This window comes from the organism of the source record quoted next, unplaced genomic scaffold, assembly GCF_019419815.1.
Source record: "Pyrus x bretschneideri cultivar Hongxiangsu unplaced genomic scaffold, Pyrus_bretschneideri_v1 Contig33, whole genome shotgun sequence".
In the NCBI taxonomy this organism is placed as follows: domain Eukaryota; kingdom Viridiplantae; phylum Streptophyta; class Magnoliopsida; order Rosales; family Rosaceae; genus Pyrus; species Pyrus x bretschneideri.
This window is the reverse complement of record NW_025999646.1, coordinates 4,502,008-4,529,089: the sequence shown is the minus strand read 5'-3', so window position 1 is coordinate 4,529,089 and position 27,082 is coordinate 4,502,008. Positions and strand designations below refer to the sequence as shown.

At 37.8% G+C, this 27,082-nt stretch overlaps 4 protein-coding genes across 5 annotated transcripts; 3 read left to right on the top strand and 1 right to left on the bottom strand.

Annotated features, from left to right (window-relative positions):
• The first annotated feature begins 1,651 nt into the window (after nucleotides 1–1,651).
• Nucleotides 1,652–6,558, top strand: LOC103948223 (pyrophosphate--fructose 6-phosphate 1-phosphotransferase subunit beta). The gene is given in 17 exon segments (XM_009359226.3): nucleotides 1,652–1,967; nucleotides 2,204–2,365; nucleotides 2,458–2,579; nucleotides 2,807–2,860; nucleotides 2,938–3,044; nucleotides 3,254–3,359; nucleotides 3,632–3,679; nucleotides 3,681–3,696; nucleotides 3,794–3,882; nucleotides 4,146–4,277; nucleotides 4,436–4,606; nucleotides 4,695–4,810; nucleotides 5,040–5,151; nucleotides 5,326–5,410; nucleotides 5,669–5,713; nucleotides 5,822–5,890; nucleotides 6,099–6,558. Coding segments are annotated over 17 exon segments (1,713 nt in total). The 5' UTR covers nucleotides 1,652–1,771; the 3' UTR covers nucleotides 6,182–6,558.
• A 4,903-nt stretch (nucleotides 6,559–11,461) lies between these two features.
• Nucleotides 11,462–12,871, top strand: LOC103948222 (translation initiation factor IF-2-like). The gene has a single exon (XM_009359224.3). It carries the CDS (start codon nucleotides 11,583–11,585, stop codon nucleotides 12,660–12,662), a length of 1,080 nt encoding a protein of 359 aa, XP_009357499.2. The 5' UTR covers nucleotides 11,462–11,582; the 3' UTR covers nucleotides 12,663–12,871.
• Nucleotides 12,872–21,715: 8,844 nt separating this feature from the next.
• On the top strand, nucleotides 21,716–25,733 carry LOC103948220 (transitional endoplasmic reticulum ATPase). 2 transcript variants are annotated; one of them, XM_009359222.3, is made up of 14 exons: nucleotides 21,717–22,045; nucleotides 22,245–22,339; nucleotides 22,446–22,613; nucleotides 22,718–22,848; nucleotides 23,006–23,153; nucleotides 23,292–23,566; nucleotides 23,657–23,781; nucleotides 24,057–24,100; nucleotides 24,179–24,310; nucleotides 24,508–24,585; nucleotides 24,717–24,799; nucleotides 24,878–25,000; nucleotides 25,276–25,336; nucleotides 25,418–25,733. In XM_009359222.3, exons 1-14 carry the CDS (start codon nucleotides 21,916–21,918, stop codon nucleotides 25,583–25,585), a joined length of 1,761 nt encoding a protein of 586 aa, XP_009357497.2. In that variant the 5' UTR covers nucleotides 21,717–21,915; the 3' UTR covers nucleotides 25,586–25,733. The 2 variants fall into 2 exon arrangements, with proteins under 2 accessions (XP_048447106.1, XP_009357497.2); XM_048591149.1 differs by lacking the exons at nucleotides 25,276–25,336; nucleotides 25,418–25,733 and having other exon boundaries at nucleotides 21,716–22,045; nucleotides 24,918–24,956.
• LOC103948218 lies at nucleotides 25,671–26,976 on the bottom strand. Its single transcript, XM_009359221.3, has 2 exons — nucleotides 26,302–26,976; nucleotides 25,671–25,973 (listed from the first exon to the last, which is right to left on the bottom strand). The coding sequence occupies exon 1, from the start codon at nucleotides 26,811–26,813 to the stop codon at nucleotides 26,313–26,315; it is 501 nt and encodes a 166-aa protein (XP_009357496.1). The 5' UTR covers nucleotides 26,814–26,976; the 3' UTR covers nucleotides 25,671–25,973; nucleotides 26,302–26,312.
• Between the last annotated feature and the right edge of the window lie 106 nt (nucleotides 26,977–27,082).

Below are 27,082 nucleotides of genomic sequence, written 5' to 3'. Positions count from 1 at the left end.
CTAGAGTGTTTTAGAATGGCTCGAAGATCAAAAGCAGTTAGGTAGAACATACTAAAAATGGTTTTGGGCCATAAACGCATTTAAAAGAGGAAGATTCTTTTACGAAATTTTTGACGTCCTTCTAGTAAAAGCACTTACGAGATGAGAATAATTCTTTCCTAAAAATTTCCAAACAACCCCGAAACCCTATTGATTAAAGTGCTTATATGGTTTAGGTACAAAAAGTGCTTTTGCTAGAGCCTCCTTTAAGTTTTAGATGATAAAATGAAGTGAATGGAGCTTCTTGCATCAAATTCAATTATATCCAATTTCTTGAGTGGGGAGATTCCACGTTGCCCCTATCCAATCCAATTATGCAGAAAATCAGACAGAGATTTACACATCTGGTGACAATCTTCTTTTATGGATTCCGCCCTCTAATTTGGACACATAGCTAGCTCAAAAGAAGAAAATAAATCAAATTAAAGCGTTAATACGAGGTGTTTAGCATGTGATCTTACCAGTTTGGATTAGTGTGGATGATCATCCTTAATCCATACGTAGAAAAAGCATCATTTACTGGTAATCAAGTTGTTAAAACGAGAACAGGGTGTTGCGATAATCATGATTAGTAACTGATAAAGTAAAGCAAAAAGCATAACAGCCTGAGATTAAAGTGATATGTAGGCTAATCATCACCATATCTTTGATAGACTTATTGCCTCACATGTGTTCATGAGTTTCCATTCTTTCAGCCTTTCAATAGCTAAATTACTGTTTATCTGCCACTAGTTAGTACTATAGTCGTACGATCCAGTCAGTGGCGAATGTAGAAAATATTATTGTGTGGGTTAGTAAGAGTAGTGTGCAGTTGAGCATGTAAATTGGCATTTTATCGAATGTTAGAAAATATTATCCGTCGACAAATGCCAACAACTTCTAAGTGAGCATGTCAATTGATGTCAATAGTATGGAGGATTTCTGAGCTTGGAGGGTCAGCTGACTCATTATGCCCCAAGGTAGATCCGCTCTTAGTTTGGTAGTATTCTTCTTTACTTATAAATAAGATGTCTTAAGTCCGATTATCGCCAAAGTCAAATTTCAACCAAATTATTATGGCTGACCTATTGTAAAACTTAACCAACACTCCCACACTGTTAATGTAGATAATATCATAAGTTTTAAACTATTACTTATCCTACCCCGTGCCGCCTAAAGTTGCCAACTCAAATAAGGGGCACTCGAGGTCCAATTCTCATATAACACGTTTGTACTCACGGTAGATAAAATTATGACTCCAACCCACAAATTTTGGGTTTTGAATTAGGCCTATAATTTGGTAACCCAAATGCTGGCCCAAATAATTGGGCCTTATAGTTTTTATACCCAATTGCCAATCAAACGAAAGATCCGCGATTCCGGAATATGCCGAAGCACGTCTGGATCTCTGGCGCCCACCAACCGCCGGAACGTTCGGTGTCTACCTACGTAGAACCCGCGACCCAATATCCACTATCGTCTAGACCACCATAACATACCATACACCACCACATCCGTGAATCTGGTCCGTCCAATTCCCCAAACACCCTCGCTTCCAATGAGCCACCTAACATTCCGCTCCACGGCTGAGAGTCCAATGATGTAAACTGACGTTCGTACCCTTGTCAACCCCACGTTTAAACACCCACGCTCTCACTGTCAGCAGTCAAACGCCATCCGATAGATTTCACGCTCCGTTCGCAGTCGTACCCAAAAACTCGAAGATCTCGTAGACACTGTCTGTGTTTTAGCCATGGCTCCAGCATCACTGGTTGCTAACGGCGGTGCCGCCGCCGCCGTCGAGGCAGTTCCAGTCACCGGCCGATTCGCCTCCGTCTACAGCGAGGTCCAGGCCAGTCGTATCGACCATGAGCTTCCTCTCCCTTCCGTGCTCAAAAAGCCCTTCAAGGTCGTGGAAGGTCCCGCCAGCTCTGCCGCCGGCAATCCAGGTCAGTTTCTTCTTCTTCTTCTTCTTCTTCCGTGCTCGGATCCGTGCGTTTTTTGTGGCTTTTAATCTCGGAGAAATTCGACTTCTTTTTGTTGCCCCGAAAATCATGATAAATAAAGATTAGATTTTGAAGTTTAATTTTAGCTGATTAGATTAGCGATCAGACAGGCTGTAGAATCTATGCGTTTTTTGGATTTTCTATTCCGTTTTTGATCGACTCTCGTTTCGGTTTCTCAGAGGAGATCGCGAAGTTGTTTCCTAATGTTTTCGGTCAGCCATCTGCACTGCTGGCGCCAAGTGATTCCGTTTCGGGTCTACCAGAGCAGAAGTTGAAGATTGGTGTCGTTTTATCTGGAGGCCAAGCGCCCGGAGGGCACAACGTGATCTCCGGAATTTTCGGTGAGTGTCTTAATTATCAATTTGTTGTATGTTTCTTAAACTTCATATGCTTTTTGAATTTTGGTTGAATTCGATCGGTGTTTTGGTGTTAGATTACTTGCAAGACCGCGCCAAAGGAAGCACAATGTATGGCTTTAGGGGCGGGCCTGCTGGGATCATGAAAAACAAATACATCGAACTTACCCCGGAGTATATTTATCCATACAGAAATCAGGTGAGTGTTTTGAGCGTGAATTTTTACCTTCTGTGAATCTTTTACCTCAAGTTAATTGTTGTTGGGATCAATTATCTGGCATGAGGATATGTGAGTGTCTATGTTTAAATTCTTGAGAGCAATGTGCATAGCACATGTACTTAGTTACGTATACGCAGCTGTATAATATGTAGCTGCATTTTGGCAAGAAGATAATTGGCGTGTCGTTGATATTTTCGTCTTTCCAGGGTGGTTTCGATATGATTCGCAGTGGAAGGGACAAGATTGAAACTCCAGAACAGGTGACTCTTGGTTGGTTTGTGAGGAAATTCATGTTAAGTATATTTGTCTAACCATTTAAAATGGATATGAATTGTAGTTTAAACAAGCACAAGAAACAGCTGTGAAGCTTGATTTGGATGGGCTTGTTGTTATCGGTGGAGATGACTCAAACACAAACGCCTGCCTCCTTGCTGAAAACTTCAGGTATCTTGTGAAGAAGTTCTTTGGAATTAGTTTACTTGTCATTCGAAAAGTGAAGCCCATTGATCTAATTGTGAGAGGAATAGTTTACCTTTGTTTTGCACTCACTCTGTGCTTTTTCTTCTTTTTAAACATATTCTTTTGCGCAGCGTTAGTCTTTTCAGACAAACAATTCCGGTTTTGTAATTGTTTTGTTTTATCTGTTAAACCAGGGGGAAGAACTTGAAAACTCGTGTGATAGGTTGCCCCAAAACCATTGACGGTGACTTGAAATGCAAAGAGGTCCCCATAAGTTTTGGATTTGACACCGCTTGCAAGGTGGTGACTATAACTTCGAGCTTTTTTTCTTTTTTTCACCATTAATAATAATTGATAACTCAAATTGTACACCTCCATGTTGTATTGTTATATATTTTCATCTTTCCTATCACAAACATGAAGGCCCCCTTAATTCCTATACCTACGATATCAGATGTAAATTCTTCCTAATCACAGGAGTTCAATTAGCATTTAGACACCTTATTTGATACATTTTGCTAAAATTCACTGTTTCAGCATAATTGTTATAGGCTGTTAAAAACTTTATGCAGATATATGCAGAAATGATTGGCAATGTCATGACAGATGCCCGGTCAACCTGGAAAATATTATCATTGTAAGTAAATGACATTTCTGCTAGTTACATACTTAATTTTTCTACGCTTATGTTTTCAGTGTACAATATAATTGGGTGTATGTGAATCTGTCTGCAGTTGTACGACTTATGGGACGTGCAGCTTCACACATTACATTAGAATGTGCTTTGCAAACTCATCCAAACATTACAATTATTGGAGAAGAGGTACTTTTATTATATATATATATTTTTTTTTTCATATTCAATTTGCCTATATCGTTTTTTTATTAATTAAATTGGTGTTGTGGGAACATTAACACAATAAGCATTGGTGTCTCTGTCACAACTTGATTGACACTTACTTTCTGATGTCCGTTATGTATGCATGTGGAAAGTAAAGACCTTTAACTATATGGTGCAAAGTAATATATTGGTGCAACCAAAAGATATCCAATTGCCGAATACATCTGACTTATATCTTTCTTCAGGTTGCTGCAAAGAAGCTGACGCTGAAAAATGTCACTGACCACATCGTGAATGTAATCTTGAAGCGTGCTGACCTTGGTTATAACTATGGTGTCATACTTATCCCTGAAGGTCTAATTGATTTCATTCCTGAGGTATTATTCTTGATCTTTAATATAATATCTTTAAACCCTTCTTTCTTCACAGTCCTTTTTGTACTTGGAAAGCAAGTGTGCTACAGTTTCACACATAGATGCACACTCAAATACCTGCATTGACTAACATATAATGTTTGTGACCTTGCCATTTGTAGGTGCAGCAACTTATTGCTGAATTGAATGAAATTCTGGCCCGTGAGGTTGTAGATGAAGATGGGCTGTGGAAAAAGAAACTTACAAGCCAGTCTCTAGAGCTTTTTGATTTCCTACCTGAAGCAATCCAAGAGCAGTTGATGCTTGAAAGAGATCCTCATGGAAATGTTCAGGTAGATTTTTCATTTTCCAATTTGACTTAAATCAGTTCAGTGATTTTCTGGGCACATTATGCATGCTAATCTTTATTTTTACCACTAGGTTGCCAAAATAGAAACAGAGAAGATGCTTATTCAAATGGTTGAGACAGACTTGCAGAAGAGGAGGCAGGAAGGTTCATATAATGGCCAGTTCCAAGGACAGTCTCACTTTTTCGGGTACTTAATTTTTAACTTAATGACATAATCCTTTGGCTAAATGTGGTTTCAATGATTAAATGCAAGTGCATCCCATGTGTTGGGCACTTGGGTTTTTGAGGGTAACTGATTCGTTCACTGCATGGATTGATCATTTTATTTTGGATACAGGTTTAGTGGTTGTGTATCGGAGATATTGTGTAATGTTTGCATCCCTATTTGTTCACCTGTTGTCAATATTTTTTTGTAGGTATGAAGGAAGATGTGGTTTACCAACCAACTTTGATTCTACCTACTGCTATGCATTGGGTTATGCCGCTGGAGCTCTCCTTCACAGTGGAAAAACTGGGTTGATATCATCGGTTTGTACCTCTATCCTATATCTCATTTATTCAGTCTGCCAAACTATATTCTTTTTTAATTAGGCTTGTATTAGTTGCTGTTGGTTCCATTTTCCATTGTCATAGACTCATAGTTGCATTATTTCTGACTATTAAGTCTTTTTATGCATGTAATTTTTCGTGACGTGGATCCAGGTTGGGAATTTGGATGCTCCTGTGGAAGAATGGACAGTTGGTGGAACGGCATTGACTTCATTAATGGACGTGGAAAGGAGACATGGTATAGTAAATCTTTCGTTATTATTATTGTGCAGTTGTAGGTTCTTTTCCTGGGTCCTAGGCATGCCATCGGATCATCGTCTCTCCAAAAATAATGGCAGTCTTCTTTTAAACTATATAAATGGGCTTCTGTGTTTTTCAAAAGTTTTCCTTTGGAAAGAGTAGTTAGGATCTTTTATATGATGTATTGGATGTATCTTGTTGATCCGGTTTCTTCTAAATTATTCGAGATTTTCTGAATGTTGAATTTGTTTTCCAGGCAAGTTCAAGCCTGTCATCAAGAAGGCAATGGTGGAACTTGAAGGTAAAGATTCCTCCGAGAGTATTTATGTTTTTGTTTTTAGGCATAGTGTGATTCAAGTATTATGTTATAACGATCACACTCAAATCTTGATTTATTTTGAATTTTCAGGTGCACCATTCAAGAAATTTGCATCCCTGAGGAACGACTGGGCTATCAACAACCGTTACATCAGTCCTGGTGGGTTTTGAATACCAATATTCTATGAACTTCATGAGTTTTTTCCTTTTCTCGGTCTTGGTTTTCTCCACCTGTCATGGTTCGCCTTGGGTTATCTAAGTCCAACTAAACTATCGCCGATTATTCTTAGCCATGAGTCTACATTGTGATTTCCATTTTAATCGCAGCTCCATTTCTCTGGAACTCATCTGAAAATTTTCTGTTGCAGGTCCCATTCAATTTCACGGCCAAGCATCCAACGCTCTCAGCCACACGCTACTCTTGGAACTCGGAGTTTCTGTTCAAGCATAGAGTTTCATTTACCCCTTGCTTGTGAAATATCATATAACGTTGGGAAAGCAGTTCAAGATTTCGTTCAGCATCCTTGTCTTCTCTTGCGTTTGAGTAGAATAGTGACTTTTTGTACAAGGACGATAATGTAGAAGAAAATTCTGCATCGAAGTGCAAGACATTTGGGTATTTGTCAACCCACGGTATCCACCCCATGTTTTTGCCTTGAAGAAAATTCCGCTGCTACATTTCTCTGCACCGAAGTGTGGCCAAAGGATATGTCGTTGAAGTACAAGTACACACTTGTCTAATTTTGTTCGTTGTTTTTGCTGGATTTAATTACTCAATTTGACGGTTAGAAATAAACAGGGGGTCTAAGAAAGTACTTCCCTTCATTATTCTTGATCCAACAAACATTATTCTTGATCCAACAAAAATGGATATCGCGTCAATGAGGATTGTTTGCTAGACTAAAATCAAGCAAAGCTCAAAAAAAACATAACAAGGTTAACCCTAAATCGGGTTACGACACATTAAACATGAGCATTGTTTACTCAACAAAATCAAGCAAGAGCAAAAGATGACAAGGTTGACCATAAATCGGGCTAGGCTACGTCCCCAAGCATTTTGCTTGGGAACGTAGCAAATACATTGAGTATTCGTTCAATCTCGTCCCTTAGATCAGCTTCATCGTCGTCTTCCACCATTGACTTCATCATCTACATTACGTGGCACAATCTCAGTGTCCCTTCTTCTTCTGTTTTTTACCCATTATGATCGACGCATGATTGTATTTTCTTTTTCGTATATATCGTTTTGCTTTCAACCCTAAACCCTAAAGATTGGATATTCAAGCGTAGTACAATATCGTTTCACCTTCAAGCCAAATGAATTGCGATTTAAAGTTTTACACGAAATGACGTACGACAAGTCGTAAGCATCATAACAAGACTCTACTAAGCTTTGTGGCTCTCGGTTTCCCTAGATAAGAAGGTTTTGAACTTTTGAGCATTAGCTTGTAACTGCAACATTACTTTGGAGGTATCTCAATCCAATTTAAAATTTCCACATTCAATTGTTCGGTTAATTTGGAATACCTTTGTAGTGCCATCTTCGTTATAAGTAAATTTCTCCCTGAGCGATCACTCTCTACTATGAGTTGGTTTTTCTCACACAGCAAAGCGTTAGCTTGCTACAGTTGTAACAAGTATAATAAACCCTATTCCATTAGCTAATCCTTAATCACGTTTGTTAGGCTAAGTTGAAGATTTAGTGAACTACCATCACCTCTATATAAAGCTTTTTGTAACTGATAGAAGCATTAGAAGATGAAGATAATGATCGAAAACCTACCTGAAGAAGCCATGAATGGTCAAGGAAGAGCTTCTACTTTTGTTCGAAAAGTAAAAAAAAAAAAAAAAAAGAAAGATCTTCTACTCACTAAGAACTCTATATTCTTGCTAGTAATAGGACTTGTTTTCTGTAAAGAATAAATGTATGATCCGAATATTAACTCTAACCCGTTTTCATAAAATGTATTGTATGTCCAATAGATACAAGTCGCGTAGTGTCTTTAGTCACAAGAGAGTTTAGAGATGAATTGGGGACCACTATCTTCCTTCTAAGGAAAGTTAATTCCATCACTATTAGGAAAGACAACATCATGTGAAATTATCTATATTTTTTCTTCCCCATCACCAAAAATAAAAAGGAAACATATTAAAGAGAGAGATGTGAAGATTGTGTCTTGTGCACTTGTTTTGTATTAGTTGTCAAAGCCCAAATATAGTAAAATTTGTGGGGACTATGGAGAATAGTTCACCTAAACTGTAAAGTTGTAAAACCATCAAAAGCTAGAATTTAAGCAATATGGACCCCTTTATAGTCACCATACATTCTATAGCATGTGTTCATGTCCTTGTAAAGATATTGGAGGCCTAGCCTTCGACATTTTGTGCTTCATGACAGGCTGTGACTTCGTTTTTCAGGAATCCTAACTTGCATTTGTTTTTTTAATTAAATAGAATATAACCTAGCCTACCCTATCCATTAGAAACTCAAAGATATTAGTACCTACTAAGCCTAATTATTTAATGATTTAAACTTGGTAGGGACTTCTAACTTTAAAGAGTGTAAGTGTATTTGATGTGAGTCACACTAGGCGCTTTTTAATCGTTGCTCAAATCAAATTGAGTGTCTATTATCTGAATCAGTGGCAGATTTAGAAACTTAACTTTAAAGAGTCTTAGTGCACGGGATGAACATGTAGTCATTTACTGAATTACATTGTGTGCTCATCTGCAGATGCTGACAACTTTCTAGTGAGTTTGTCAATAGATGCTGACAGGTGTTGAGCGAATCTATTAACATATGTCGACTACTTCTGAGCGAGCTTGTCAAAAGGTTATGACAACTTTCAAGTGAGCTTGTCGACATATGCCTATAGATCCCTGCAGAACATTGTCAATGCGTGTTAACTACATCAAACACTTAGTAAGAACTCCTAAATTCCGTACTATATTTTGAGTCCTCGAAGATCTTCTCGTGCATTTTTTCTTCTTGTTTTTTCCAACCATCAATGGGTCTCAAACCATCATGGTTCTTTAGTAAATCCGCCTCTAATCAGATCTATGTGAGCGACGTCTAACCATAATCAAGGTTTGTTTGGAGGGGACCCGTTGCATTGATGGAATAGGTTGTTCACATGGCTTATCATTTTGCCTACAAACAAACGCCATTAACAGAGGAAGAGATCGAAAGAAGGAAATCCTCGATTGCTATATATGCTCGATTCCAGGCCCACAGAGTTCGCCACCATTACTGTCACACAACAACTTAGCCGTCATCTCATCAAAGGTTTATTGTTTGTGATGAGGTCCACCCGAAATGTTGTTGTCATGTTGTGGTGTGATGAGGATGGCTATTGCATGTGTTTCGATACTGCCACGACTCCATGGAGTATATATATAAATGCTTTTACGTAGTGTTACTAGTTCACGTATTATAATATGAGTAAACAACATAAAATTATATATAATTTGTTATATATTGCTTAGTCTCAACCTAATCATAAATTTGTGACAGCAACACTAAAAAACTTCTCGATTAGATATGCCAAAAACTGAATTGATAAGTTTCTACATTTATTTCCTACTTCACATTTGTTTTTTGTCTTGGACTTGTGTTCGTTTGGTTTGATGGTTGGTGGATATTCAGCATGTTTTGTGGATTATTACAGTCCGCAGAGCCAGCTGAGATGCTGAAGAATGCAAGTCAACTGCTGATAAAACGATAACTAGCTAATTAATTAAAGACATATTTCTTAATTAGCTACTTAGTTTTATACTATGAATAGAGAAAATCTTGCATGCGAACATCTGGATTCGTGAGTGAGTACTGTGGCACAGGAAAGTGCTGTCGAATGCGGATGTTTGTATAATTGTATGCTAAAACTTCTTCTAGAAAACTTATCAGATACCCCAAAAACCTTGGACTAGTTCTAAGCACGCTTCATTCGTTCGTAATAAACAGAAACATACTACGTACAATCATCCATGTTATTTATGTAAGACCCTTGGAGAATTCGGGACACAGTTGCGGATATTCAACGGTTGGCTTCTTTTTTTAGTGCATACATGGAGCCATGTCTATTTATAGACTAACTTTGTGGTTGATGTTGTGACTAGTTTGGGTCTTTTCCTTTCTAATATGTATGTTTGTGATCGTGAACTCCCTTTACAAGCCACTTTCACTTTCTTATTTGATTGTAACGATACTAACTATTCGCAAGGGTGCATAAGTATCATTACTTTATGTCACTGCAGTAAACACCATATGTTATTAATCTAGTATTATGAGAGATATGATTGTTTTTTATGATTTTGGATCAACGGATCGTTTATGAACCGGGAGAAATAACAGTGGTGGTAAATGTCAACGCTTTGAAATGATTTTGGGTAAGGCAACTTGGTTTTTTTGAAACCCCACATCTGCCCTCATTTCACAATATTGTCCACATTATTTGTGATGTTGTTATTTAATCCACTTTTGTTTGTATATATGTTGTCACTACCTTGCTAATAATTGGATTATCATCATCAAAATTATATATATATATATATATATATATTGAGATTTTTATGACACATATGGGATATACTGATATTTGAACATCAAAATTGAGATTGTCAAAATTCAGTTATGCAAATTGAGTCGTCAAATACATTATATTCTAGTGCATTGTAGATTTTTGATCAAATACATGCAGTATATAATTTGATATTGTATCAATTGTTTTGGTTATTTCTTCTTTCTCACCGCCTTGTGCTGGTTTAGAGCGTAGAACTACTTTGTAGTCCGACAACCAAGTCTTATGTGTAGTTTGACTGGCCTAATCCATTATCATCATTCACTAAAAAATGGTTTGGAAAACTAATGACTGTTGATGGAGAATTCTAACTTGTCTTTCATTTTTCTATCCAATTAGAAAGATATTGAAGTCGTTGAATAATTAAGGATTGGACTTGAAGAAAGCTAAATTAGGCATGCGTATGAAAAGATGTACATGAACGATTAATTAGGTTTACATAAAAAATTCTATAAAAAGAAGATTAAAATTAAAGATGTAAATGTAGTGGTATGGTTGGTTACCAAATTTCACATTAGGATGTACCATAATGTATTAAGGTTCGTCTCCAATCATAATCCGAAAACCATAGTTGGTTACTGAATTACCGCTAACAAAGAGGAAGAAATGTTCGTATCAGTCAATCAATTGCTTATACACGTAAGGAATGCTTAATAGTCATTTTTAGTTAATGAAAATTTTACCTGTCAATCGAAAATGAATTCGCATTTACGTGTCCGTATAAATAATGCGTTTAGTCATACAATCTATAATAAATATGTGGCATGCCTTCGGATTCAACCGTCATACCGAACACTTTAAATTCACCAAATGCATTAGTCATTGTCCAACTTTTAAAAGGGACATCACCATTATTCTCCTTTACAGTTAGAAGCTTGCCACTTCGACGTAGAGAAATAGACCTCAACATTGAATAGCCTCTTAACGTAAAATATCGTTGTATAAAATAAAATAGTTATCATCCAACTTTTCTTCTTCTGCTATTAAATTTAAGTTTGAGATGTCACAATTTTAGCATTACTGTTTTATCATGTAAGTTTCTTTCGCATCTCTATTTATCGAGAAATTTATATGTGACAAGAATAGCGTCACATTATTTTATCATTCTGCGTATCTATTAAGTAAAAAAACTAAATACATGTGTTGTAATTTGAATAAAAAAAAGAATACAACGTGAATATCTTGAGATCGCTTACTCCCGACTCATCAGGAAACAAAACAAACTTCCCACTCCACTCATCTCTCTCTCTCTCTCTCTCCAAAATCTCCGTCTCAATGGAGCACAGCCCCAAATTCAAACCCCTCCTTTCACAGAGCAGCAGTCGAAGAAGGCGAACCAGCACCGATTCCAACTCGCCCGAGTTCGAGTTCTGGAGAAACCCCTCTTTCCCTCAGCCCAATCTCCTCTCCGCCGACGAGCTGTTTGTCGATGGCGTCCTCCTCCCTCTCCACCTCCTCCCCCCGCCTCTCCCTAACAACTCCGACCCACCCGACCCATATCCAAGATCTTCCGACCCAAATACACAACCCATCTCGCTACCACCTGTGCCTGACCCAGAACGCTTATTGGAACCGGACCCGGAATCGGAACCGGGTCCAGGACCCGAGTTGTCAGCTGCTCCGGTAACCGCATCTAAGCGTTGGAGAGACATTTTCAAGAAGGGGGAGAAGAAATCAGTCAAAGGCGACGAGATAGATAAAGACAAAGACAAGAAGAAAGAGCGGAAGGGCGGCAGGAGCGGAGCGAGCTCGGCCGAGCTGAACATTAATATATGGCCATTTTCGCGCAGTAGATCCGCCGGAAACGCGTATACCCGACCCAAACCATTCGGAGCTCAGGGGACCCGAAAGGTGAACAGTGCGCCGTGTTCAAGGAGCAACTCAACGGGGGATTCGAAGTCTAGAAAGTGGCCGCCTGCAAGTCCGGGTCGGCCCGGAGTCCATTTGGGTCGGAGCAGTCCTGTTTGGCAGGTCCGGCGTGGAGCCTCCGCGGCTGCAAAGAGAAACTCCGAACCACAAGCTCGAAATGCTGAAAAAGGTACAAAACAAGAAGTACCCGAGATTCGCCGGAGCAAAAAAACGGCCCGATCAGTTGTCGCCGGCGGCAGTGGCTCGAAAGCTAGAGTCTTGAATTTGAATGTTCCGATGTGTATTGGGTACAGAAGCCATTTGAGCTGTAGAAGTGAGAATAGTGCTGTAGGAGTCGGGGTCGGCGGTGGCAGCAGCAGCATCAACCTTCGTGGTGGTGTTAGCGGCGGCGTTAACGGTGGAGGTGGCAATGGCATCGGTGGGAGTGGTGGGGCTGGTGGTAATCTTTTTAATCTGCGCAGCCTTTTCACTAAGAAGGTGTATTAAGTATTTAATTAATCATCTCATTAGTCATCACTTAATCCTATCTTTCACTATGTAACTTAGTTTTGTACGAATTTGGGTCCATTTTGTATAATCTTCTCTTTATTTCTTCACTAAGTGAAAAGTTTCTTCTTTTCTTCTGTAATTAGATCGAAAAGTAAGCTTAATGTATATATTTTGCTGAATTTAAATCAGGTTTAATATTGAGGTTAGTTTGGACTTTGGAGCACTTTCTATGCTTATTTTTATGGATTTCTGAAGCTTGACTTTATTGGAAAAGAATCCTCGCTGAATCATTTTCTAGAGATTTCGTGATCGTGATCGTTCATCGTACATTATGTAGTCAGTTTTCGTTAGATACTATTTATATTTAATTTAGGGTATGCAAAAGATAGTTGTTGTGATAAACAAATTCGGATTGTAAATCCTTGTGGTAAAATTTGTTAAAATTTAAGTCCAAAATCAAAATTTCTATTGATTTCTCCGTTAAGCTATATAGTCTTTGACACGTACTAGCTCAATCTAACCAAGAACAAGCTTTAATTCCAACAATCCTATATGAGCAACAATGAATCAAAGTCTTCGAGCTCTAATTTGATAAATTCTCCTTTTTTTCTCTATTAAACAAAACTTGATTTGATAATTATATAAATTGTATCCATATATTCTCTTCATTTTATTTTTAAACAAATATCTTCTCTTTATTAAATTAGAAACTAAAAATCTTCGACTGAAACATTTAGACCTAAAAATAATATATTAAGTGTTTTTATAACCTTACGTTTTCTATTCCATCTCCCAAAGTGTTGGTCGTCAGTAGTTTAGTCTGTTAAGTAGTTTGACTTTTTAAACAATTTCTACCGTTCGATATCTTAGAGACAAATTTCAATATTGAAGAAAAAATTGTTCCAAAAGAAAAAAAAAAAGAAAAAAAAAGAGCAATTGTCTAGGCAGTTGAAGAAGGGGTGGGATCAAATTTAAATTTATATCTCCCTCGTTATAGCAAAAAAAAAAAAAAAAAAACACATTTATATATCTCGTAAATATAAATAAATGTGACTGTAATTACTCTCAAAACATAACAATTGACTAAAGCATTATTCTGACCAACTAGCTTTTGCTATTTTTAACCGACTACATATTTGAATTTGCATTCGTGACATAACCTAAATATGCCAATATCTTGACTCCATATAATGCAAATGGAAAGCATGGCAAAGCAATCAAGAAAGTGAGGGATGGGATAGGAATATGCCTTTATCACAAAAAGAAAGTGGTGTGGGTTTTTAAAGTTTCACAAAATTGGTTCCTTGGTACCAGCTACTACTACTACTCCTCCTCCTAGTATACGGATTTTAGGATGGTGATAGTTCTCCATGAATAAATTGTTCATGGTCTTACAAGTTACAATCCGAGTGGATGGGTTCCTGTGGTCCTGTAACTCAAAAGACGTTGGTTGCTATCTTTCACTGACTATATAACTTGCCAAGTCTAGTAGCCGTTTGGTGCCTAGGACGGGAAAACATTCGGAGTCCGAGTCTAATTATCAGTTAAGTCCTAATACACGTAGGGCGATCAAACAACGATCAAGATAGTCAGTGATGGAGTCTATATGGGTTCATTGATTGTCAATTACCCCAACAGCTTCAAAATCCTTTTGTATATTTCACTGCTTCTAATTTTGGCAAACTAAAATCTTAACTTCCTCCTTCTTCTAATTTTGTTTTCTTTTATCAAACATGCGTCTCTTTTTTTATTTTTCTTTTTATTGTGTACGACTCTATTGTGCGAATCAAGTGCTCCATTAAATGTCTCAGTTGACAAGTCTTGGCAGCCTTACATTACTTCACAATTTCCTATAAGCTGCCTTCAAAAAGGTCTCTACTAATCATAGTAGTTGTCGCGACATACGTTGGCGTAAGATTTTGGTAAATGTCGACAAGAATCTACAAGTGTCCACAAAGTGCTAGATGAAATGGTTCAATGAAGTTTTCTTGTCAATTATGACCCTATTACTTGAAAATCTTAACCCCGTCACTGCAAATATTAAATTAATTTAACAAATATAAATATAATTTCGTCCAACTTAGAGCGAGCCACTAGAAGAAGATAAATTTAATTTTCACCGTAAAAGATTCGATAACCTAAACATTTCCAACTAACCAAACATCCATTTGGGCGAGTCTAACGACATTTTACTTGCTCATCAGTCGTCACCAGAAGGTTTCTTCAAAAGATGAGTTGGTACTTGGTAGGTAAATATTTTACAGAAAAGTAACTTTCCCTTCTATGAAAACATATTCATTCAAAGTTGCTGGGAGGACAGCTGGTTGAATTTTGTGGCTTTTGCTAGATAGACACAAAATGACAGGGTAGATTGTACACATTTGTTCATGAAATTTTTTTGCTTATTGCCCTTAAGTGATGGTGATGGTCACCACCTGAGTAACTCTCTCTAAACTTGTAAATTTAATTTTTCTAAATGTCAAGGTTTTTTTTTCTTGATAAATGGTTTGAATTATTTATTTTTATGCTTGTTCAAGAATGTTAGAGATTAGGAAGCATTTTTCCTCACCACATAAATTATGGTGTATGTTCATCATACACCTAATCATCTGTCACGTGTTCTTTCAGTTAACCTTGGCAATGATTAGGTAGCCGAGAGCTGCTAGAACATGGCGATCCTCCGCCCCCCTCTGTCAAACCCTAACCATAGTGCAATATCACTTCACTTTCAAGCCAAATAAATTGCGATTTAAAGTTTTACACGAAAACGGAAATATAGTTGTTAACCATCACATCAAAATAAACTCCAAGAAAGAACCATGCGTGTTGACAAACTAAGTTGGGATGGTCCATCAAAAAGCAATTGGAAAGAATACAAGTTATAGGAACTTAAATTGCCTAGTCGTAAGCATCAAAGGACGACACAGTAAGTGATGAATGATGATGATCGAGGATTCAGAGCCCCTTGAGGGTGGCTGGTCCCAACCAGACTCTACATATCTACAACATATGGCTTTGTGGCTATCGGTTTCCTAGGTAATAATAAGGTTTTGAGCGTTTACTTGTAACTGCAACATTACTAAGATGGTATCTTAGTTCGATCAAGCAGTATGCACATACCAGCTCCACTGTATCTTATGGTTATTTTTTATATCTACAAACGCCGAATCGATCAGTGATTATTCCAATTAAATTATAATGTTTATTAGGAAGAAGATGTATGCGTCCAACAACTTATACTAAGTTGGCCATCGCGGCTAGATTTGAAGGTTTGAATTGCGTCGGTGGTAATTATTTAACTAAAAAGTCCTCTCTTATCTCATTCACTAGAGTTTCAAATGAAGGATGGACGACAAATATTTATTTATATGTTTCTCTTAATTATTACTAGTCTTCTTAGTCACAAGTTACCGAAGCTTGGTCCTTTTACAGCTATAGTACATGTTTTCTGAGAGATTTTTCCGAGCGTTGGATATCAAGCAGTACTCTACATATCATACTACAAGTAGAGGAAATGCTTTTTTTTTTTTTGGTCCCCATTTATTTCATGACATGTGAAATACGAGGCATTTTTTAACATAAAATGCATATTTAAGTTATACACAGAAATAAGAGGTGTTAGATCTTTTAACTTAATGAGATCTAACAACTTTTCCACATATGTGTAATTTAAACACAGTTTGACGTGGACTAGAAAAAATTCACATGTTTTACTATTGTAAATGTGCACTCGTTCCGGATGCCAGTTAGAGAAACTTGGAGACTCAATCTGTAAAAGAAATGTGATACTTGGAAATTCTCTGATTAATTTGCAACACGCCCTGATAAGATAACACGCAGTTTCCATGACACAACAAACACAGCGATCAATCGATATTTTCAGTTGACTCTTGGGAGAGAAGCTATGGCAATTTTGAGGCGAGCACTGACAGCTGGTCGAACATGGCGATCCGTACCCGTCCGTCAAACCGTAAACCCTAATCCTCCTTAGTTCAGCAGTATATTGATATTTCTAAACCCGCATTGCGCTTTATTCCTGGCGCTGTTGAGGAACAACAGGTAAATGCACTTAAATGAATTATTATGTGTGGTTTTTTGTTCGCATAAACTATCCATATTTTGGCACTATTTCGAACAAAATTTACACGAGTTTGCAATGGCTATAGGCTTCAATCAAGTTCCAAATTCCTGTGACACGTGACGCTGCACGGCTGATTGCGAATATTGCTTCTGGTCGTGGACTAATAATAGAGCTTGTGGTCGTGGACTAATAATAGAAAGTGGTGGTGGTGTGCATGCGCGCTTATTTTATTTTGATCCTTTGGCGCAGGTACTGTTAGAAAAATGATTTTGGTTCTATCTGTGTTTCCTCAGTTCTATCACTTTCGGGTTATACTTTATGCTGCGTCTTTTTTAGCCCTTTATCATTGATCTTGGGTTTGTGAACCAAAATCTGCTTAGTAGTGCTGTCTGTCCTTGTGAACTATGTTAGTCGAGTTTATTGGCAAGTAATACTAGGTCGCCTAGGGAAAAAGAAGGACATCGGTGGTGAAGGAGGGGATTTGCGAGTTCACGTATCCCGCTCAATAATTCCTTTTTCAGATAGATTTGTAAGTATCCATTTTATGCTGTTTATGGATATATTTCACTGCAGTTGGTCTTGAGATTCTCATATCAGTCGGCATCAATTGTTGCAGGAAATTGAAATTGTGAAGGCTGGGAGCTGGAGTCCTGGAGTCCTGAAGTGGTGGATACTCTGGTGTCTACCTTTACTTTACAATTTACTGGTGTGAAGGTATTTACGATTACTTATAACAGAGGGTTAAATATTTATAGATAAAAGCTTTACATATTCGAATGTATGCATATCTTTTTATATTCAAAACTGTTTTGTTTTTGTTCTACCATTGACATATATTCCCCATTCTCCCTTTTTCTTCAGTGATCTGTTTAGGGATTTGAGATTTCTTGTAATCTTTAGCAGCAATGCCAAGGGGTTTTTTGCGTTCAAAAACTTTTTTAGCTTAAATGTTGAGTGGTTTTTGGTATTCATCCTGCAGCCTGCTCTCGATATCAAATTATGCTATAACTAATACTGTTCGTGCAAAATGAGTAATTAGAATTCATAACCTTGTGCAGGTCGAGCACGGCGAGCGCCAGAAGAATGAATTTGCAGCATTTGTAGGCTAGAGATGAGATTAACTCTTCTTTTTTTTGGTCAAGAGATGAGATTAACTCCTTGGTGCTTCTTCTATCAGTTAGATCCATTATTAATAGACTAAAGTATTTAGGCATACTACCTAGTTCTTCGTATTTCGATTTTTATGAAGTTAATTTCTTTGCTACAATTGATACTTATCGTTGGTTTGAAAGAGACGTATATTTATTTCTAGTATCTATTAATGGATGTGTTCCTTTATTTATTTATTGTTATATATTATTAGTGGAGATAATTGCTCTCATTGTGATCACAATTATTAATAGCTTGTTTCGCTCTTTACAGTAGGATATCAGGGCCTTCGCTTCCTGATTTAGATATGAGAGCCATTGGTTGGCTTCAATTGTGTGCAACACACCAGTTTCATTTTAAGAGATTTGTCATAGTATCTAGGAACTAAACAGATATCCGTTTAAGTTTATTTCTATCTTGACAACCATTGAATCGATCCAAACGAGCATTAGTTTCAATTTAATTGAAATAGTTAATTAATCTCAACTCAACTCATTTTTTTCCGGTAACATGGAAAAGAAAAAGAAAAGGAAAACACTAAGAAACAACTAATCTAGCTGTAGCAACTAGAGCAGTCATCTGAAAGAGTTTGAACTAAACAAGGAGGAGGCTCCGTAATCTTTTGAAACTCTATCTCGCTATTTAAACTCAATTTAGCTAATACGTCAGCTGCAAAATTATGCTCTTTATGAACATGTTGCACATTACAACTCCAATGCTCTATGATCAAACTTCTACACTTCGAGATAAAACCATAAAGAAAATGATTAATAAAGCTAAGTGAATCATGAATGAGAAAGATCATCAAAACACAATCAACCTCTACAATAACTTTCTAACTTTTGCTACCTTCAACCCATAAAACGAAGTCCGAAGCTCAGATGTAGAAAACTCTAACTCATTTATAGACGTGTCGAGAGCTAAACACAAACTTGAGTCCATATATTAAACGAGAGTTTGACATATTGACCCATGATCCATCATCTAATAAATGGATCATGACAGGTTGACCCTAAATTGACACATAATTGTAAATTGGGCCCAAAAAATGCATGCCGAACCCGAATGGTTCGAGGCAATCTCTCGTGTTTCCAGCTGTGTTGGTTGGTTTGGCAGCTGGTTTGGCCGCACTTGGGGCTATGTTTGCAGACTCGGCTAACTTTTATGCGTTTGTAGGGAGCGTAAAGAGAAGAGAGTCGAGACTACAAGCAACTGACAGAATGTTAGCCCATGCACTACATGACTCCTGCCTGGACAGTAAAGTAGCCAACTTGTGCATCAAATTTGTGTGAGATTATTATGTCAATTAGCAACGCATACTTCTTGAACTAGTTTTATTCTTCTTTAATTCTGCAGGATATTGATGTTTCTAAACCCGCTTTGCGCTTCATTCCTAGTGCTGTTGAGGGACAAAAGGTTATTGCACTTAATTGATTTACCATGTGCGGTTTGTTTCTTCTCATAAAATAAACCATGTATATAGCACTCTTTCGGCCAAATTGACCCGAGTTTACAACGTTATAGGTTTCAATCAAGTTCCAAATTCCTGCGACTCGTGACGTTGCACAACTGATTGCAAATATTGCTTCTGATCTTGGATTAATAATACAAAGTGGTGGTGGTTTACATGCGCACTGCAACTATTTTTTTCCTTCTCGCTGGTATTGTTAGAGAAATTATTTTTTCTTCTATTAGTGTTTCCTCGGTTCTAACTATCACAGTTTGGGTTATTTTTAAGCTGTTTGTTTTAGCCCTTTATCATTGATTGTGGTTTTGTGAACCAAAATATGCTTAGTAGTGCTATATTTCCTTGTGAACTTTGTCAGTCGAGTTTTTTGGCAAATAATGCTAGCTCGCCCAGACAAAATGAAGGAAACTGGAGGTGAAGGACGGGATCTGCGAATTCAAGTATTCCGCTCAGTAATTCCTTTTTCAGATAGATTTGTAAGTCTACATTTTATGTTTTTTATGAATATATTGCACTGCATTTGTTCTTGTTTTACTTTGTGCTGCTTCTTCAGCATACCAAAGATAAAAGAGTGTTGGCTTTTGAGATTTTTATATCAATCAACATCAATTATTGCAGGAAATTTAATTTGTGAAGGAGGGGATCCGGAGTCTCAAGGAGGTGGATGCTTTGGTGTCTACTTTTACTTCACAATTAGCTGGTGGGAAGGTACGTACGATTACTTATAAGCGAGTGGTTTTTGGTATTCATCCTACTCTCTTTATCAAATATGCTATAACTTATATATTTGTACAAAATGAGTAATCATACTTCATAACCTTGTGCAGATCGAGCCCGCCTAGCGCCAGATGAATGAATTTGCAGCATCTGCAGACTAGAGATGAGGGGAGAGACAAGATGATTTAACTCTTTGGTGCTTTTTTCTATCAGTTGGATCCTTTATTAATAGAACAAAGTATGTAGGCATACATGGTTCTTAATAATTCGACTTTTATGAAGTTTATTTTTGATGCTTGTCGTTGTTTTGAACGAAACATGTTTGTTTCTATTATCTTTTAACGGATTTGTTCCTTATTTATTTATTTTTGTAATGGAGACACTAGTAAACCCCCAAAATGCATTGGCCATCCAAAATCAAAAATTAAAAAAAATTATAATAATAAAAAATAAAAACCCAAAAAAAGGATCTCCAAGAAAGAAGCATGCATGTTGACAAACTAAGTTCGGATGGTCCAACAATAAGCAATTGGAAAGAATACAAGTTATAGGAACTTAAATTGCCTAGTCGTAAGCATCAAAGGACGACACAGTGAGTGATGAATGATGATCATCAAGGATTCAGAACCCTGTGAGGGTGGCAGGTCCCAACCAGACCCTACTTATCTACTATATATGGTTTTGTGGCTTTCGGTTTCCTAGATAATAATAACGTTTTGAGCATTTACTTGTAACTGCAATATTACTATGATGGTATCTCAATTCAATTAAGCAATATGCACACACCAGGTCCGTTGTATCTTATGTTTATTCTCTATATCAGCAAACATTGAATCGATCAGTGATTAGGCCAATTTAATTCTAATGTTTATTAGGAAGACGATGTATGCGTGGACTAATAGAAAGGGGTGGTGGTGTACACGCGCGCTTATTTTATTTTGAACCTTGGCGCAGGTATTGTTAGAAAAATGATTTTGGTGTGTTTCCTCAGTTCTATCACTTTAGGGTTACACTTTGTGCTGCGTTTTTTTAGGATGTTTTAATGAAAAGCTCACGTTACAATTTATTTTAACGAAAAGCCACATTTTTACATTAAAAAGTTAAACCTGATACTATTCACTTTATCTTTTATTTTGTCATTATCGTTAAAACTCAAAGTTTTCAAGTCCTTTTCATTAGTTTTCTTTTTTTTTAAGCCCTTATCATTGATCCTGGGTTTGTGAACCAAAACATGCTTTAGTTTTGCTCTCTTTTTCTTTCAAAATATGTCAACGGTGTTATATAAATCAAACGATTTGTCACTAATAGAAAACAACCAAATTTACAAATCAAATAATATGTTACCAATAGGAAACAAGCATATTAATCAAAACTTGAATAATTATTCAATCATCAACCACCACATCATTTGGTTTACAAGATTTGATCTCTTAAACATTATTTTTAATAGAAATCAACTCATTTATTAGACGTTGAAGCTAAACTCAAAACTCAATCCGTATATTAAACAAGAGTTTGACACGCTGACCCAAGATCCATCATTTAATAAACGGATCTTGACAGGTTGACCCGAAACTAACACTTAGTTGTAAATTGGGCCCAAAATTAGAGATGGGCTTTGTCTGATAAATTTACAAACAACCCCACCTGTTAAAAACGCAGTTTTCGTGACGCAGCGGCGACACCAGCAACCACCGGCGGTGCGTTTTGGGCGGTTGCTTGCTTGCTCCCTATATATAAGATTTTTTAGTGGGTGCGGCATTCCGCGCCACAATTACGCATACAATCAAACATAGCGGTCAAAATTTTCACTTGTGCTCCTCAGTAAAGAAGCTATGACAATTTTCCGACGAGTGCTGACAACTGCTCGGACATGGCGATCCGTCCCCCTCCGCAGAACCCCAAACCCTAATCCTCCGCGTGCTCTTTCACCTGACCTCGCTATTCCTCGCCTTCTCTGCCACCGTAAGTAACCCCCTCTAAACTTGTAAATTTGATTTAACTTTTCTGAATTTTAAGACATTTTTGGTGCTAAATGGTTTGAATTATTTGTTTTTCTGCTCAAGAATATTAAAGATTATGCCATTTTGTTCGTCAATATATTAATTATAATTAGTTCGAATTGGATAAGTTCAAAATTTATGCTTATGATTGCCAAATGCAGGGTCTTTTGAGCACCAATCTCTCATGTTTCCAACTGTGTTGGCTGGTTTGATCGGACTTGGAGGCATAGAGGTGGCTTATGCAGATGCAGAGGAGGTACCTGTGCATCGATTTTTCTGGAGGATTATGTCGATTTTCAATACGTACCGAGTTAAAGCTGCATTCTTGAACTAGTTTTAATGTGAATTTTTTAATTCTGCAGGATATTTCCAAGCCCGCTTTGCCTGCTGACCCTCCTGCTAGTGGAAGTCATGTAGACCTGGAAGAAATTACCAAGAAACAACGACAGCAAATTCTAGACCTCCTCAGAAGTAAAGGAATTGGACGCGGTTTTTATCCCCCCTTTACCGTTGCTGTTAAGGGACAAAAGGTTATTGCAGTTAACTGAATTGTTTTGTGTGCTTTGTTCTCATAAAAGAATCCATGTATTGTACTCTTTCGAACAGCGTTAATACAATCTTACAATGGGTATAGGTTTCCATCAAGTTCCAAATTCCTCCGGCGTGTGAAGCTTCACAGCTGATAGCAAATATTGCTTCTCATCTTGGAGTAAAGGTAGAAGAACGTGGTGGTGGTTTAGATATGTCACTACGTGCTTGGGACAGGTATTGTTAGAGCATTGCTTTTGGTCCTTTCAGTGTTTCCTCAGTTCTAACTATAACAGTTGCTTAAACATTATGTTCGAGCCCATCATCATTAATTGCAGTTTTGTGAACTCAAATATGCTAAGTAGTGCTATCTGTTTCTTTCGAAATATGTCAGTGGAGCTGCTTGGCAACTCATGCTAACTCGCCCAGAAAAAAAGAAGGAAGCTGGAGGTGATGGAGGGGAATTAAAAGATGTGAGTAAGCATGAAGGAGATTTGCAAGTTCTCTTGTTCCACTCAGTAATTACCTCCTCAGATAGAGCTGTAAGTCTGTTTTATGCAGTTTATGAATATTATTGCAATTTGTCTCCTTTACTTTGTGCGGCTTCAATTACCAAACTCCAAAGGTAAATAACTGGTGGAATTTAAGATTTTCATATCGGTCAGCATAAATTATTGCAGGAAATTGAATTTATGAAGGATGGGACCTTGAGTCCCAAAGAGCTGGATGCTCTGGTGTCTGCTTTGTTATTAGCAGGGACAAAGTTATGGCAAAATAGTACCATGGAAAGAAAACCGAGGGAAGATACCACGACACAAATGCCATCTGCAGATAAACTAATAGCTAGTCTTGAGTCCATGGGAGTGAGAATTTATGGAATTAATGAACCCAATGTTAGTTCCACAAGAAAAGAGATTTCATGGGACAATATTGCTGGATATGATCAGCAAAAACGGTGGGTAGATAACTTTTTTTTTTTTCTTCCTTAATATATGAAATTAATAAACCCTATGTTTCTGACCAGCTACTCTTGCTCATTGTGTAGAGATATAGAAGACACTATTCTGTTGGCTCTGCTTAGTCCTGAAACATATGATGATATTGCCCGTGGGACTCGTTGTAAATTTGAGTCAAATAGACCTCGAGCTGTACTCTTTGAAGGGCCACCAGGTGCACTGATCAACCTTGTATAACTTTCTATATTTGTCAAGATACATTTTCTTCAACTGACCTACTGAATTATTCACATATCTTTTATTCTTGCTTGTCGAGAGAATGAGTTGGGGAGATTTTGGTTACCAATAGTTTTAACGACAGAAATAGTCTTAGGGGTTTGCTAAATATTGAATGTATGAGCATAGTCCACTTCATTTGTGCCTGCTTTTTGCAACTTACGAGAATTATGCAAATGCATTAGTGTTGATATAATGTGTATCCAATTTTAGGTACGGGGAAGACATCTTCTGCTCGTGTCATTGCTAATCAAGCGGTGAGCTGCTAGGCACTACCATTTTTGGTCTGTTAATCTTTTGTTAATCTATTCTCATGTTCAGTGACTGTTTCGCAGGGCATCCCATTGTTATACGTACCCCTTGAGGTTATCCTGTCCAAGTACTATGGTGAGAGTGAACGATTATTAGGAAAAGTCTTTTCACTTGCAAATCAGCTTCCAGATGGTGCTATCATTTTTCTGGATGAGGTAATTGAAGCAATAAATCCCTCGCCACCTTAGAGACATTCATCCCAACTCCCAAGTTTTATGAAATTTCTGTGAGACTAGTAACATGATGCCCTTGTAGGACTGTAGTTGTATTTTGTATCCTATTTGAAATCATGTAGTTGGAGGTTGTACAGTGTTGTGATAACATTGCTTTCTGTTATTTTGACTCTACTCAGATTGATTCTTTTGCTATTTCGCGTGATAGCGAAATGCATGAAGCCACTCGGAGAGTCTTATCAGTTTTATTGCGACAGGTGAAATTTAATACTCATTACTTCACAATAATGCTGAAAATGAACCTTTTATTTGAGTAATTTGAGTCGGAAACTTAGATGATTAAGAAGCTAAAGTGATGCCCTTATTAAGTATTACTCTTTCCGCACAGATTGATGGATTTGAACAAGATAAGAAAGTAGTTGTAATTGCTGCAACAAATAGAAAGCAAGATCTTGATCCAGCCTTGATTAGGTATGTTTTCTTATTTGAAGGATGATAGAACCCTAAGTTTCCATAATTGTTTGCTCACTTTTAATCAACAATGTGCAGTCGGTTTGATTCAATTATCATGTTTGACCTACCTGATCAGCAAAATCGTAAGGAAATAGCCGCTCAGTATGCAAAGCACCTGAACGAAGCTGAATTAGAAGAATTAGCATCAGCAACCGAAGGGTAAGTTTAGGTTCTGACGAACAAAAATCTTTTACCTCATTTCCCCAATTTAATCACCATGTGCATGGCAATGCCATTCCGACTCCTGGTTTTTACTTCGTGGGAATGAGTTATTCTCGACACCATTATGAGTTTTAATGGGTCAATGAACTTTAATTTTATGTTTATATGCTACAGAGTACAATTATATCGTTCCTTGGCTTATCAATCTAACAATGCTATAGTTTTGAAATTGTAATGGCAGTTCATGCTTTTTCTTGTCCTTCTGTTTTCAGAATGTCTGGAAGGGATATTAGAGATGTCTGTCAACAAGCTGAGCGGTCGTGGGCGTCAAAGGTAAAGAATATCTTTATCTTCTTATCCCTCTCGCTCTCTCCTACTGTAGTTTTGGCAAGCTCATCTTCACGGTTTTGACAGATAATCCGAGGACAAGTACCCAAAGATGGAGAACAAGGCTGTCTTCCACCTCTGCATCATTACATCGATAGTGCTAGGAATCGACAGAAGGGTCTACTCAGTTCTGCACAGCAAACACCCCAAAATGCCGACTCCAGCACAGAGAAGCGCAGACTCGTAGTTGATTAATTTCATAGATATGCTTATTTATGGGCATATAAAAGGCTATATATCCATGATAATTTTATATGCGCCCCAAATTTTAGCAGACAAGTTAGCATATAACCAATGTAATGACTAAAATAGTAAATTTCATCTACAAAATTTGATCCCCCAAGTCACTGACTGAACCAATGCAAAGAACTCGGCCTGGCCGTAAGACATGAAGGATGACTTATCTTGTTCAAGTCGCTTGCAATATTCAATCGAAACTTAGGCAACTCGCGCTCCGGCTCAACCCGTTGCTTCTTTGCTTTTAACCACGACGCCTCCCTCGCCTTGGCAATCTCCAACTCCGTCTACTCCATCCTCGGACTATAATTGCCAGCCCTCTGCAGTTCGAGGGTCGTATTGGCACCTGGTGGAGTCAGCATGGGATTATTAGTTGTCCATGACAATACAACTAAGGCAAATTAAATTACATCCTTTTCCTCCTTCGATTTTCTTTTTCTCTATTCTTACGTGCGACTCTAAATCGACTATGTAGAAGTACAAGGATAGAGCTCTAAATCAACTTAAAGGTCTAACTTTTGGCGTAACAAAAATCATGAAACTTTAAACGAATAATACAATGTCATGTGTTTTAACTTTACATTGCATTACTGATTAGGAATGTTACCGCTGACGTGGCAACATGCCAAAATGAAAGGCACAAACCAATGATGGCAACCATTAGTAATTATTACCAATGAAATGACTAAAATAGTAAATTGCATTGAAGGAGGCTCAAGCCGAAAGCCCCTTCCGACGACGGCTCGTCTTCTTCGACTCGCTTCCTTTTACGACTCGGACGACTCTGCCGCTGAGAAACCAACGACGCGATCTGCAACTGAGTCTGCAGCAGCATCTGTGTCAACTCGGTCTCCAGCTCGACCCGCTGCTTCTCCGCCTTCAGCCGCAGAGCCTCCCTTGCCTTGGCCATCTCCAGCTCCGCTTGCTCCATTCTCTGAATCGACTCCGACACGACTCGGAAGCTCGCCGCGAGTCCCGACAACCGCGTCGACTCGCCATCGGAGTCGGAGGAGCTGTCCGAGTCGGAACTCAGCGTCGCATGAGAATCTTCGTCATCGCGATCGACTAAGTTTGGATGTACGGCGGATAAGGGTCCGGCATCGACGGCGTGATTGAGACGGCCCGCGCTGTTGCGCGCGCTCCGGTTCTGTATTGTTCGACTGGTGCGTAATGCCATTTTCACCATCACCGTTTGTGCGATGTTCTGCTTCAACTACGAAAAAGCGATTTTGGTTGGCATTTTACGTCAGCCGATTTACAAAATTTTAATAGACGAATTTCTATACGGTAATTTATAAATTGGTTCGGTCAGTGGTCACCGAAATCTCAGTGTGCGATGTGCAAAAACATAAAACAGCGTGGCTCATTTGAAAAGAACACTAAAGATGAAATTGTGATATGTAGTTAGCTCAAATTTGAGGGGTGTAAACTGTAAATTTCAGAAATATATTTTAC